This window comes from Amia ocellicauda, chromosome 6, assembly GCF_036373705.1.
Source record: "Amia ocellicauda isolate fAmiCal2 chromosome 6, fAmiCal2.hap1, whole genome shotgun sequence".
Lineage (NCBI taxonomy): Eukaryota > Metazoa > Chordata > Actinopteri > Amiiformes > Amiidae > Amia > Amia ocellicauda.
In genome coordinates this window covers 18237192-18251769 of record NC_089855.1, presented here as the reverse complement: position 1 = coordinate 18251769, position 14578 = coordinate 18237192, and the positions used below count along the sequence as shown (strand labels likewise).

Sequence of the window (14578 nt, the reverse complement as noted above, 5' to 3'; positions counted from 1 at the left end):
GATTTTTTAAATAATTATTTAAAATAGTGTTAAAAAAGTTAACACAAATCAATGGAGTGTGACTAGCGCGTCTTAACTTCCATTTCAATCACAGTTCCTTATTTAATCAGTGTCCACACCCAAACTACAGCTGTATACATTACCATACATAGTCAATTCAATTAGAAGAGTGATAAGGAATAAGAATAAATTAAACAATATAAAAACATAAAATATACCAAACACTGAGATTATGCGAAGTGAGAAAGTTCACAGCCCAGGCAGCGGCCCGTCCTCTCCCCGGACCCGCCCGTCTGACGTCACGCAGGTGGATCCTGAACATAAGGTGCGTCGCCGCGCTCAGCACAAGCGAGAAAGCCGGCGTTGGGAGTACAGTGTGCCGGTCGTGGGTTTAATAGTGTTAAACATTGGTTTTACAGTATATCAAGGAGGTTTTCTCCCAAAAGTATTTAAAAAGTTTTCGTTGAATGCGCAAAAGGAAGCCTGAGGCGGCTGGGTGAATTTACAAGTAAGTTTCTTGAGTTGTGTGAGGTCTGTGAGCGCTAATGTAATGGACGCGCTGGTTTAGTTCATACACTATAGACAGTGCAGGTTATTGTGTAGGCTACGAGTTTAAAAATCTCACTTCAAACCCGTTATAACCGGGGGAATCTGTCTGTTATGCATGTTAAGCCAGCTTTGCTCGGTGCATGGAGATTGGGACTTATTCTACTAAGGACATGCACATTATTAATGGCGTGTTTTCGCTTATAAATCAAAGGTTGACTTGTCTTTTCCAGGGTATTAATTTGTTTAAATAATGCTGATGTTTTGTGTGGATGTCTCTTATGCTTTTATTTAATGTTCAGATTGTATTTTAAATTTCAAGGTACTGAGTGTTGCACTTGTCACATACAGGCGAGCTTTAGGTGTTATGGATTATGGGCTGTTATTTACACTATAATTTCTAAATGCGAGGCATCTCCTAAAAGCTAGTGAACTATGAGTTGATATCCGTTAGGCCTGCTTAGACACTGCATCTTATGATCCTCCTGTTATTAGCACTGTGAGGAACTCGGATTTTCACTTGATATAGGACTTCATCTTCATGCATGGTTTATCAGGTGAGAAAGACAAGCAGGGTAGCATGGTTAAAGCAGAGAGGACCATGGAAAGGGTTGGAGAAGGACCCTGAAATGTGTATTCATCCTTTATTTCACCAATTTCAATTTCCTTAACGGGTTGACATGCAAGTATACAGAATTAAGCTAAGTACATACTGACAGTATAAAAAGTGCATGTTTGGTGTGATTAATATTAGACTATGCATCTGCTTAGGCGTTTATTTAAGGTAAGGGCTATGCATCTGATGGAATAAAAGTTGAATGTGCAACTCCGGAATTTGGCAGAAAATCCTGTACTGTCACAAACTCAGGCTTAAGTATCTGGCTCCTCCTAGTGTCCAAATATAATTGTATAAATCTAATGTGACACTTTTGATTACACGGGCCTAGTATGTAAATGTATATGGTCCTGGATTAGCGTCTGCTATATCGATTTAAAACTCACCATTACGCCAAATCTAATTGCATGGTTTATCTATTAAAATAAAGACTTGGCTACATTCTATGTTAATATTTTAAAACACGAATTTAATCCTAAGGTTCTGTAGTTTTGCTCAATAAAGTCGACTTGCATAATTAAAGACGTCAAAACTATTAACCACTTAATGTACTGTAATCAAATTAATGTGATTTGCTGAATTGATTAAATTGTTAATGTTAAATTGTTAACTATACATTGATCAACTTTTCAATCAAAAAGTCTCTGAACTAATAAGTGTTCCTGCTACAACTAAACTAATTGTACAGTGGCATGGTCCCCCACATTAACAGGCTTTACATAAGATAATGTAACAAGATCTTGCCAAATAAGATGCACAAAGTGTGATACAGGACCCTTTATATATACTACATTGCTGTGTAAATTGCTTAAACATTTTAAATGCAACTGTTTAATGCTTTCCTTCTGCTTAACAGCCTGCAAAATAAATGGTTGTTTGATCTACACAATTACTTGAATTGTAAAATGCTTTTCTTTTCACTATTGCATGAAGATCATGGTGGATCCTGTAATTAAAGCCCCAAAATAGCTCATGGGACAAAGCAATTGGACACTGGACACTGTGTAATTCTAGCATAGAATGTTTACCTTTTCATGGAATTACCATAAATCCCAACTATATTGTATCACTATTGTCCAAAGTGCTCAGAAGGACTGTCTTAACCTGAAAAACCCAACCCCACTTTTCCCATTCAAACTGTGGCACTGTGGATGCTAGTTTTGGACCTGCTCTTCATTCAATTAATTTTTAAAATCAAGAGTGTGTTTTTTTTTTTATTGTGTGTGAAGGGTCAATATTACTTAACTTATTTTCTTTCCTGCCTGTTTTCAGGTTTCTGTGAAGACCTAAGATGAGCTGGGGCCAGCTGTATGCTCTGCTAGGAGGGGTGAACAAGCACTCCACTAGCCTAGGAAAGATCTGGCTCTCCGTTCTCTTCATCTTCCGCATCATGATCCTGGTGGTAGCCGCAGAGAGCGTCTGGGGGGACGAGCAGTCGGATTTCACCTGCAACACGCTGCAGCCTGGCTGTAAGAACGTTTGCTATGACCACCACTTCCCTGTGTCGCACATCAGGCTGTGGTGCCTGCAGCTCATCTTTGTCTCCACCCCCGCCCTGCTGGTGGCCATGCACGTGGCTTACCGGAAGCGTTTGGTAAAACGAGACATTTTGCTGAGCCACGCTGAAACGGAGGCCGGTGATCTGGAGGAACTCAGGAAGAAACGTTTGTCCATCGCCGGCCCACTGTGGTGGACCTACACCACCAGCCTCTTTTTCAGGCTGGTGTTCGAAGGTGGCTTCATGTACGTCTTTTACTACCTCTACAATGGCTTCCAAATGCCTCGGCTAGTCAAGTGCGAAGCCTGGCCCTGTCCCAACACGGTGGACTGCTTCATCTCCAGGCCCACTGAGAAGACTGTGTTCACCATCTTCATGATTTCCGTCTCTGCAATCTGTATGGTCCTTAATATGGCAGAGCTCTGCTACCTGATCGGAAAGGCTCTCCTGAGGTGCCATAACCGCAACAAGAACCCCTACCACCCCAAACATGTTTCCAGAGAGAAGGAGTATCTGCAGAATAAAAAAAATGAGATGCTGATGGAAACCTCAAGCCTGAAGGAGTTGGCCTCAGAAAAACAATCCTAAAGTGCTTGGTGGACCAGGCAAAGAAAGACTGTTTTAGCACAACATCCATTCAGTGACATTCCCTTCTCGTCTTTACCCCATCCATAAACCGCTCCCTAGTCTTGTGCCTGGTTTGGAGTTCACCTGATGGGAGTATCCTCTTAAGAGATCAACCTCTGAAGGTTGAACAATGTTGCTGCCTGACTAATGTGCTCAATGGTTTAATGTTGAAAAGCATGAAGTGGTTTGAGTATTGAGGGGGGGTTTACAAGGACACCTAATGAAAGCACATATTGCACATTTAACGGGAGGACGGAACAGTATTATACACTACTGAAGCAGACCTGATTCACAATGTGACACTCCACATCCTGATAAAAGGGCAATAGTTTAGTACAGGGGTTTCCAGTGTCTGATGGAGCCACAGTAGAAAATGAACCACCGAATACCTTTTTATTTCCTATAAAATTATTTTATAGACCATGTATTAACTTTTAACTTTTTAAGTTTTATTCCCCCAAATTACATATGCAATTTGTAACAGACAATAGTTCAGAAAAGGGGTTGTTGAAGGCTGGCTTTGGCATGGGGGGAGGGGGACACACCAAACGAGGGCTGTACTTGGGGATCCCTTGCTTTAGTATTTTGAGCCCATCTGCCAACTGAGGTAATTTAGCCATACCCTAAAGTCACAGCTGCTGATGGCTTTATGCTTTATTGGGCAGTATGGCTTTTGGTACTCTAACTTCCTCTCCCCCTGGTCTTCTGGAGACCAAACTGATGGAATTGGTAATGGTATTTTATGTAAACAATGAAGGGGATGACAAAGTTAAAAATGAAGTGCAAAGTAACTTTCAAAATGCATTTTATCCATTTATAACTCCTAGATGGTGGCTTTGTAAATATTTAAAGTGCAATAAGTTTCATTGCCTATGGCCAGAGTTTTAGCCATCGCATTCTGTTCATTTACATGGCACGTATTTGGGATACTAGAAATGGGACTATATACAATGCATTCTCCGATTACATGCATCCGCATTCTTGATATTCTGTTTGTGGCAGTGGGACAATTTAGTAAGCAAATCATGTGACGCTTGCTTCCCGCTGCAAACCTAAGAGCAGTGAAAGTGTTTGAAGTTCACAACTTTGAGTGTTCTTGTCAACTAATATTTAACAATGGGCAAACTGATATGGAATTTTATATTTTGATATTTGTAGGTAATTTAATTCAGTGATTTAACTTTTCACCACCTTTTTAAATATTTGTCTACAGATTTTTCCATTGAGCTGCTTTGTAATCTTCGAATTCTTAACAAGAACTGAAGTTACATCCAACAAAAAGCATCTCCTCTTTGAACCATGATGTCACACTGGCTCCTCTTTTATGCGTGCCTTTTTCATCCTCCTCAGAATATGCCATTGGCTCTGAATTCCTATAGTATTCCAAAAACTAGAAAACCATCCCATTGTCAATATTGCAAATATTCAGAGCTGGAAATGTCATATTGCGACTGCTGTTTACGTGGTGGAATATATTTTAAGCACTTTGAATATTAGTGGCAATGTAAACCGTGATTGTCTGCCATTTACCAGCACCATTTGTTCCTTCCTGTTTTTGATAGCACAGAATATTGAAGTGCCCTTCATGGCATTATATAACGATGAAACTCAAAATACTAGTACTGAGTACTATTGAACACATTACAACAGCCTTAATTCCTTGTATAATCCTGTTTTGTATGCAAGTGTTTTAACTTCATTTAGGGATTCATTTTTAACCTGAAATGAAACTTCAACCAAATGTTTATAATGCAATGATCCAGCTGCAGATAGTTAGACTCTGTGTTGTCAATCATAAATAACCACAGAATAGCCTATTATTGGGTAATGTATTGTATATACTGGACAATGTATTTATGAAATTAAGAGTCCTTGGTGCCAACCAGGTAGGTGCACCATGGCTTTGAGATCATGAACACATTGCATTGAAGGGGTTGATTTTAAAACTCCTTCTGTGAGGGCTGATGCAGGACAGTGCCCTGTCTGAATGCCAGATATTATATTCCCACCATTGTTGCAGCCAGACTCTAACCCATTTTTGAATTTAAGCTGTGTATTGCTCCGAAGAGGACCGGTGCAGTAGTTTCAAATGTCATGATACTCTGATGACCAGCGTGATTTGATCCTACAGGTCAAGGGGGTTCATTGGTACTGAATTCGAGGCACCATTTCCTCACACTTAAAGATGTGACTCTTTACGATGGGATCCTTTCTCTGTAGTTCAAGCTTGCCCACCTCTAGACCCAGTTTAGAAGTGTCTCGACTGGTATTAAAAATGAATTGTATGTTTTGATTTAGCAGTACAATACAGAGAGGGGCCTTGTCTGAAGACTGTATGAATGATGTTGGTATTTATTTAGGTCTAAGTGCTTCCATAGAGTAATACAATTATTTGTTGAGGATGGTGCAATTCCCAAGAGGCACTTTACATTACTGCCTTAATGTTGTCTTACTGTAGTATGATTTTGAAATGAAGGTTTAAGCTTTTTGTTTTTAGTGTGATTTTAATACACGCATACTTTGATTATTTTTTTGTTGTGAAATCACTGCCTTTTTAAGAATAAAAACAAATCTCTAAATATGTTGTCTGTGTTAATTAAGGGGAAAATATAACGGTTGTCAAGTCGCAATACGAGAATGTTATGGTGTACTTTGCTAAAGTCGACCACAGGGGGCGCTTTATTCCACTTATTAGACTACAAGGGGGACTTCTGTGGTTTTAATAAGTGAAACAAACTCCGTGTTTTAAACTCAGTGCCGCAAACCAAATGTGCGCATTTAAAAAATCAAATGCAATCGAATGCACAACCGAGAATTTGGCCTTTTAATGCATTATAACCTCTCTTGATCACAAGTTTTAAACGGATTTGTTTAAAAAAAAAAAAAAAAAAGTGACTAATGAGTCAACACTTACACTTTTGTATTTGTACTCCCCCTCCACCACAAAACAGGGGTCCCCTCATTGTCTCAAGCACTCCGCCTGCCCATATACAGTGCGCGGATGCGTGGCCGAGGGCGTGGCGCGGCGCGGCGCGGCGGGGGATGACTTGATGGATTCAGTCATGCATGGTCACACAATGTGACAGTAGCGATGGCTGGGAATGGGAAGCAGTGCTTCGCGGATCCCCATCTCCAAGTGCAATTCGTCTCTAAAAACTAGCTTTTTTTGCGCAAGACTGGCCTCGAACCCATGTGTGAAGAAGACTGTGCATGAATACGTTGGCTGGCAGCTTTCAGGAGAGTTGGGTAAGCTGGCAGAGCTAATAGGATTGGGATTGGGATTGGGATTGGGGAAGGGGGTGGGCTTCTACCTAGGAAAGTCTGTATGATATCCAACGCGCTCAACATATGGCATCAATGGCAGGCGGGTATAGCTTGCCCTAGGTCATCCCCAGTCTAAGGTATGGTTAAGGATTGATACCTTACAATGGCTTTATTGGCACTGGACAGTTGTGATTTGAACAGAGACGTTTCTTTCGTAGACTTCAAACCCTTTCATACGTACTGTCTGTAAACCCCTGATCACCATCACCGGGTTAAACAATAGGTCAGACAATCGTAAACGGGTTTCATCAGATTGTGCCCCCAGCACAAAGGGTACCTGGCACCTTCCTAATTGTGAGTTTCTGTCAAACAGATGCAGTCGGATTCACATTATAGTAACTTCACAGCCTACGACAGTTTAAAGGTCACTTGTTTTATAATAGTAGTAATATAGTAGTAAATAAAACTAATATTTGAGTTTGATAGACGTGAGTCAAATACGTTGAAAAGTAATTTCAATTTCCTTAACTTAAAGCAATAATAAAATCCTATATATGCTTTGGCATATCATTCGCATACTTTAAATAAGTTAAAACCTAATAAAAGGAGATTATTGATGACATGCAATGCTCACTGAGCATCAGTCGATCTGGCAAAATATTTCCCTTGGTCAGCATTTCCAATTTTGATGAGTCCAGCACTCGCGATGGGTGGTGCCAATCGCTTAATGATTTATACATCCAGATACATTAAATATTGCATTTTTTATTAAGTTGGTTAGAACTGTGGGTGTTGTGGAATCGAAAGTTATTCGATTGTATGATTTTTAAATTTTATTTTAAGTGCATGATACTAAATATGAACATGTAAAACTCCCCTGTGCCAAGTGCACGTTAGTACTGTACACAGGGAGAACACATGTGGACCTTCAATATCCGTGAACAGTGATGTATGTTAAAGCAAGACAAGTGTTTAATGTTCTTAAATTGTAAAGCATAATATTATTGTAGGCCTACTATAATTTCCTAATAGAATATAACACAAAAATGCATAATAACCCACAACTCAGGGTAAACTTTCGTTTACACACACACACACACACCGATACATAGGATAGATTAAATAAATACAAAATTAAAACTCAATTTCACCTTCGGCGGTGTTTATCTATCTGAATTATTACCGACGAAACCAAACATCCTATTTAATCCAAAACGTATTCATTTTTTGTATGTTTTTTTTTTAATCAATTGTATCTGACTTAAGATAAACTCAAGTGCATTTTAAATAATATTGCTCTTTTATTCAAACTAAATTTACGGGTTTATAATGTTCCCATTTATGATATACGCATTTAATCCATCGCGGTGCGCTGCTCTCGTTTCAATGCAATGCCGTCATGTTTGGTTTGGAAGGTAAACCGTGCAACACGTTCTGGACTTGGTTTGTTTGCAAGCATGAATTACGATTTTCATTTTTATTTTAAAGAGATTGCTTTAGCGGCCTTTTACAAATATTTATAACCTTAATTAATTGCAGAACTTGCTTTCTGTTTTCAGGTATTATATTTATTTTGAACCCTAGTCGATGGATTTATTACCTACAATACAAGAACACTTTAGTAAGTTTTTCCCTTTCTAATTTTATTTATGCACAGAAAATAATCAATCTCTCTCTCTCTCTCTCTCTCTCTCTCTCTCTCTCTCTCTCTCTCTCTCTCTCTCTCTCTCCATATATATGCATATGCAATTCGGGGGAATATTATCTGTTAATATTGTTGTGTTGGTATTATATGGTGCAAATAGTATTAAAGTTAAAAACAAACGCTGTTTCAACATGATAGACTATAATTCTCTTTATTTATTCACGCGTGCATATTTCAAGTCTTCACCAAACTGATTGTCAGTTTAAAATACATACAAGTTTAAATGCTAAGTATATTACTTGGACTGTGCGTTTACTGCGAGGTTCAAATATATGTCATTCTCTTTCTTGGAAGTTGTTATCATCTGTTTGAAACTTGTAATCTGTCAAATGTAATTAAATAAAATGTTTTAATGTATATTAACAAACTTTTGTGTAATACATGCTGCACAGGACAACTTATTTTATAACAATAATCATACTACTACTACTCTATTGCTACTACTGCTACTAACAATATGATAGTTCTGTGTTTATATGAGTGAAAATACAGCACAAAATGAAGATGAAGATTTTCTGCATGATGATGGTCATCTCTGGAATAAAGTAAATCATGCACCATGGGGTAATTTTACTGGGCCATCGGAATACAATGTTAGCTCTTAAAGAAAAAAAATCGAATTGAAAGCGCCATTAACTAGACTAGTGCCTGTACAATCATACAGAAAGATAAACAAAACAAAAAACAAGCTAAGAAAGAAACATGACTGACTTTTATGATTTATTTTTGTATTACACATTTGATACAATGGTTGTTTTAATTAATTTGGGATTATTAAATTAAACTGAACATTCAAAATGACCCAATTTCATTAAAAGAGCAAAAAGTCATTAAAAACTGTACTGAGATCCATTGAAATTCTACAGGACAATTGGCTGCATATTAAATTGCTTTAGGTCTCTCCCTCACCGAGTGCTGTTTTTTAAAGTTCAATAAAAAAAAATACAAAAATGTGGACCTCAGCACATGCCAGCTGACCAACCAAGCGAGCAGGTGAGAGCTTTGCACGCGCAGAGTACAGTTTTTTCTCTCTCTGCCTTTGTCTGTTTAGGCAACCTAATTGATTTAATACTGAGAGAATAACCCATTCCTGGAGGCTGTCTGGACTCGACTCGCCCACTTGGCAAAAGCTGAAATGACCCAGCTGGTCCCACAGACACAGTTTGTCAGTGGGTGAATGCCACATTTGTTATTTTGTCAGTTTGCTTGCTTTTTTGTTAGTTCATGTAGGGATGTAAGGTAAATCTGAAATGAATGATTCCATCCCTTTCTATTTTTTATTTTTCATTTCTGACAACATGTTTTCTTTTCCCCCTTCAACATATTCATTCTAGACTGTACTTTCTCCTTAGGCTAGACATCTTAAACAATGGGTGACTGGAGCTTTTTGGGGAGACTGTTGGAAAATGCACAAGAACACTCAACGGTGATAGGCAAGGTCTGGCTGACAGTGCTCTTTATCTTCAGGATCTTGGTGCTGGGAGCAGCCGCTGAAGAAGTCTGGGGTGATGAACAGTCTGATTTCACCTGCAACACACAGCAACCTGGTTGTGAAAATGTCTGCTATGACAAAGCTTTCCCCATCTCCCACATCCGGTTCTGGGTGCTGCAGATCATCTTTGTGTCGACACCCACTCTCATCTACCTGGGCCACGTCCTGCACATTGTCCGGATGGAGGAGAAGCGGAAAGAAAAGGAGGAGGAGCTGCGTAAATCCAGCAAACACCAGGAGGAGAAAGAGCTCCTCTTTAAGAATGGCAGTGGAGGAGGTGACGTCATTGGCGGGAAAAAGGAAAAGCCTCCCATCCGAGATGAACACGGCAAAATTCGGATAAGAGGCGCGCTATTGCGCACATACGTCTTCAACATTATTTTCAAGACCTTGTTTGAAGTTGGATTTATTGTAGGTCAGTATTTTCTTTATGGCTTTCAACTGAGGCCCTTATACAGGTGTGACAGGTGGCCCTGCCCCAACACTGTGGACTGCTTTATCTCCCGACCCACAGAAAAGACTATTTTCATCATATTTATGCTTGTGGTGGCTTGCGTGTCTCTTTTGCTGAATTTGTTAGAGATTTATCACCTTGGATGGAAGAAGCTCAAACAGGGCATGACCAATGAGTTCACCCCAGACCATGAACCGCCTTGCAATGAAAAGGAGCCTGAACCCATGACCCCTTCCCCTAGAACTGCCCCACCAAACCTCAACTACCCGCCTAACTACACAGACGTCACGACAGGGGCTCCCCATGCTTACCCTGTGGCTCCCCCGGCAGAGTTCAAGATGGAGCCCCTCCCCGAGGACCAGCACGAGTCCCCCTCCTTCTACATCAACAACAACAACCACAGGCTGGCAGCCGAGCAGAACTGGGCCAACCTGGCCACCGAGCAGCAGACTCGGGAGAGGAAGCCCGCCTCCCCCTCCATCTCCTCCAATAGCAGTGTCCACAGCGAGCACCCCCAGGACGCGCCCACCAATGCAAGCAGTGGGAGCTTGAGTGGCGGGAAAACCGAGCAGGAAGAGGGGCACGTGACCACCACGGTAGAGATGCACGAGCCCCCCGCTGTAACTGATGCCCGGCGGCTCAGCAGGGCTAGCAAGACCAGCAGCAGTAGAGCAAGGCCCAACGACTTGGCAGTCTAGTCCTGTTAATCCCGCCTTGGCGCAATCCAATTTTTATAAAAAAAAAAAAAAAAAAACATTGAATAAAAAGGTAATGTAAGGCAGGGCACTGGAACAGGGATGCTCTTGATCAAAAATAAATGGCAATACTGTAGTGCAATCGGTGAGTTGTAGCATATCTTGAACAGGTTGTTCTCCATAGTGTTTTTACACAGGCAGTGACAAAACTGAATGGTCTAAGATTGAGTGAACAGGCCAATAAACAAAAGCTTAGGCATTGTGTTAAAAGGGTGGGGCTGTAGCAGTATTTCCAGATCAGTATTACCTGAAGATGCACATCATTCATGACGGATCCTGTAGCTCTAGAACTCCTTGACTGGTAAGCCACAGTCAAATGTTTGAATCAGTGTCAGTATTATGTGTCAGGTTAATTCAGAAATACATTAGCTGGAAAGCAAACAAAAACATAATCAAATTCAATCATACTGAGTAAGTAGGGGATTGTTACGCTGAATGTTTTTATTATCAAGACATAGATTGGGCCTGCATTGATATATGACTTCACTGGGTGTAAGAAACGTAGGTTTGTGAGGGTTTTTTCTCTGTAAAAAACACTAATGCTGTAATTGCTTTTTCATCAGGGTAAATTGTTTCAGTTTCATGGAAAGGTCTTGTCCTACATGGTCTGTAAAAAAGTTACATCATTTAAATTGATTTATTTTTATGAATACACCCCAAAAAATATGGTAGATTCTGCCGTGCCAAAGGAATATATTTCCTCATGAACAACAACAGGTTTTAATAAATCTTTGAAGACTTTATAGAAATTAAATTCAATATGCAACGTAAACGTAGTATACCAAACATTTGATAGTAGCACAAGCAAGTATATGCAGATTAATAACTCACGTGTCGTAATTCTAAGAATTAATGTTGTTTGTTATTGACAAATTCAGTGTTACCAGAAAATTAGGAATGTGAATTTTATCCGTTACATCTTTTAAATTCCTGCCAGTTTTTACACAATCCACAAGATGAATCATGACATACAGTAGATAGGCTGAAAATCATTTTCTCATTTCAATCCTTGTATCTTTCTTTATATTCAGGAATTAACTTTTATGGAAAGACCACTTTTGCTTCGGTGCTGTTACCTCTTTCATGTTCTATGAATGTAGGTCAGATCTGTCAATGTGAACTACAACTCACTGATTCACACAGGACAGCAGGCATATTTCTTCTTCTTGGTTTTACCCATTTTCAGCATAATCGGAGACTGCTGCAAAGCTTGGAGACGAAGCACAGCTGCTTATTTGATAGAAATAGCCTTCATTGAACAAAGGAAGAATGGGTTATCCTTATTAGTAGACTCTTGTTGTTTGAACATGATATTGATTAGGTTTGGTACTGAAGAGTAGAAAGATGCAGGGAAAGTAGTTGTTCTTCAATGAGAATGAAGTACTCGAGTCAGATGTAAGCAGGTGGTTCACTAGATTTCTGTGCCATTTCAGTCTGCTCGGAGGTGCAATCCTCTGCAAATGTTTAACTCCAGAACATGTCCAGGAGAATGCAGGGCCAAACCAAGAATCGAATATGTTTTGCGATGCCCTGCTGTTGTTCTGTTCTGTCGGCAGAATATTTCAGGTCACACTCTGTGTTGCGATGACCCTGAGCGCCTAATCCATATAGGAATGGTTCCAGTTCCTGCTGCAGCATTTTCCGTTTTTAAAAGAGCAATTCAACAAAATGAAAAGGAGAACATGATTCATGGGTAACTTCACTATGGTTTTAAAGGATATTTTGCTAGCTTTTAAAAAGTCAAGCAAATGTAATTGTAAGACATTCAGAAAAGGGGTGATGTATCGCATTATCAATTTGGAAGCCCATTGAAAAATAAAGGACATATGACAAATAGCCAGTTATCAATGGAGTCTATCCTTTAACCCCCTTGTCAAGTGTCTGCCTGACTAACTCCAAATTAAAAAAATCTATCCAACTGCTTTGAAATTAAACAAAAGTGACTGCTTTTGTTACTATTTTCATTATATATTTGAAACCAAAGACCTGCCCCTAAAAGTAAGCTTTTAAATGGCTGAAATAGAATATATATTCAACATTTATAAAAAGGATTAGTTATCTTAATATTACATTTTGAAACAATTATCAATTATCTATATATCTAGTTATATATATATATATATATATATATATATATATATATATATATATATAACATTTCTGGTTTAAAAAAATGGACAGGATTTTTTTTAAATCAGATCATTGTGTTACAGCTGCCATCAAAAACACAATGTTACTTTTTAATCCTTTCACTTTTCATGTAGAGAACAGCCTGTGAATAGGAAAGTAATTATAGACTTTCACAGATTGCATGTGATATCTTAAGTTTCTATTGATTTTATTTATAAAAGTGCTATTTTCAAGAACAAATCAGAGATTATTTAATGATCAAATTTGTTTAACTGTAGTCAGAATTTAAAATATAAACATATGCACTGATTGGCTTATTATTTATTGTTGCTTAACCTGGTAAAATGGCTTTGCAACAAAATCTCCTTAATGCAAATATGAAGAGTTAAGCTCCCTATTCACTGTGTTTTGTGTTTCAGGATATTTATACAATGTATTTAAATCCCTTAATATTGCTGACTACTACTACAGTCGCAAACAAACATTTTCACGCCCTCCTATCTGATATTGCTTCCACTTAGGAGATGTAGATATGCATGCAATATATATGAGCATTGTCCTGAAAACTGAACACTATGAACTGAAATGTTACAGTGTAAAATATCTCTTTAAAATTATTAAGCACACTTTGAATGTCAAAACTTTAAATATTTATTATAGCCTACTAATTTTATTTTTTTAACTTTTAACCTGCATTGATTCACTGTTGATAATATTAGTGTGAGCTGAAGCATTCTACACAGAGACGATATTAGGGTGTGCAAAACATTGTTCACGACTGTACTTCTACTTTAACTATTATCAGATAGAGCATTTTTCCAGATGTACGTACTGTTTTATTTTCACCTATTTTAATGTATAAAAAACAACAAAAAAAAGTGTGTTATCTTGTCATTTTGGTTCTTAAAGTTTACATTTTAGTTTTTAGATGAAGATTTGCACATTTAGGCAAAACATGCTGTTCTATGAAGTTTATATTGGTAGAAGAGAGAAAAAAGCAACAACAGACTCTGCCAATGATGAGGAATCCTTAAAGGAAATGTCTTAATGAAACACAGTGGCTCTTCATATTAAAGACAGTACAAAAATGACATCAAATGTGATTTTTTTTTAACTTGTAAAGGATATAACAAATTGCTTACAATGTTGAAAATTGTTAAAGTTTAAGAATCTTAACTTTGTCTGAAACAACTGCAGAAAGTTTGGGAATGAAAAATGGCCCAGTGATGGCATGCATGTCAGCGTGCTTCCTCGGCCCTTTCTTACCACTCGCCTCACACTCCTGGAAAATCAGTATGAAGTTCCTTGTTCCATAACCCAATAACTACCACACTGCAGGTTGCCCCACATTCACTGTTGTATTGCAGCTAAAAGCTTACTCAGAGGTTTTCTTGTTGCCCAGAAAGGATGTTTTATCGTTTACTTTCTAATCTCTTGTGCAGAGTGCAGATTTCTCTGGCCAGTCAGGGAGTAGGAACCATCTACATGCTA

The 14578-nt window shown here is 38.6% G+C and overlaps 2 protein-coding genes across 2 annotated transcripts; both read left to right on the top strand.

Moving 5' to 3' along the window:
- Positions 1-356: 356 nt before the first annotated feature.
- gjb8 (gap junction protein beta 8) lies at positions 357-5866 on the top strand. Its single transcript, XM_066706480.1, has 2 exons — positions 357-508; positions 2435-5866. The coding sequence occupies exon 2, from the start codon at positions 2454-2456 to the stop codon at positions 3246-3248; it is 795 nt and encodes a 264-aa protein (XP_066562577.1). The 5' UTR covers positions 357-508; positions 2435-2453; the 3' UTR covers positions 3249-5866.
- A 503-nt stretch (positions 5867-6369) lies between these two features.
- gja3 (gap junction protein, alpha 3) lies at positions 6370-13062 on the top strand. Its single transcript, XM_066706479.1, has 3 exons — positions 6370-6533; positions 8111-8172; positions 9609-13062. The coding sequence occupies exon 3, from the start codon at positions 9626-9628 to the stop codon at positions 10898-10900; it is 1275 nt and encodes a 424-aa protein (XP_066562576.1). The 5' UTR covers positions 6370-6533; positions 8111-8172; positions 9609-9625; the 3' UTR covers positions 10901-13062.
- Positions 13063-14578: the final 1516 nt, after the last annotated feature.

What these genes read in the sequence shown, in the direction of transcription:
- gjb8 (XM_066706480.1), top strand. Translation starts at nt 2,454, where the DNA reads ATGAGCTGGGGCCAGCTGTATGCTCTGCTAGGAGGGGTGAACAAGCAC.
- gja3 (XM_066706479.1), top strand. Translation starts at nt 9,626, where the DNA reads ATGGGTGACTGGAGCTTTTTGGGGAGACTGTTGGAAAATGCACAAGAA.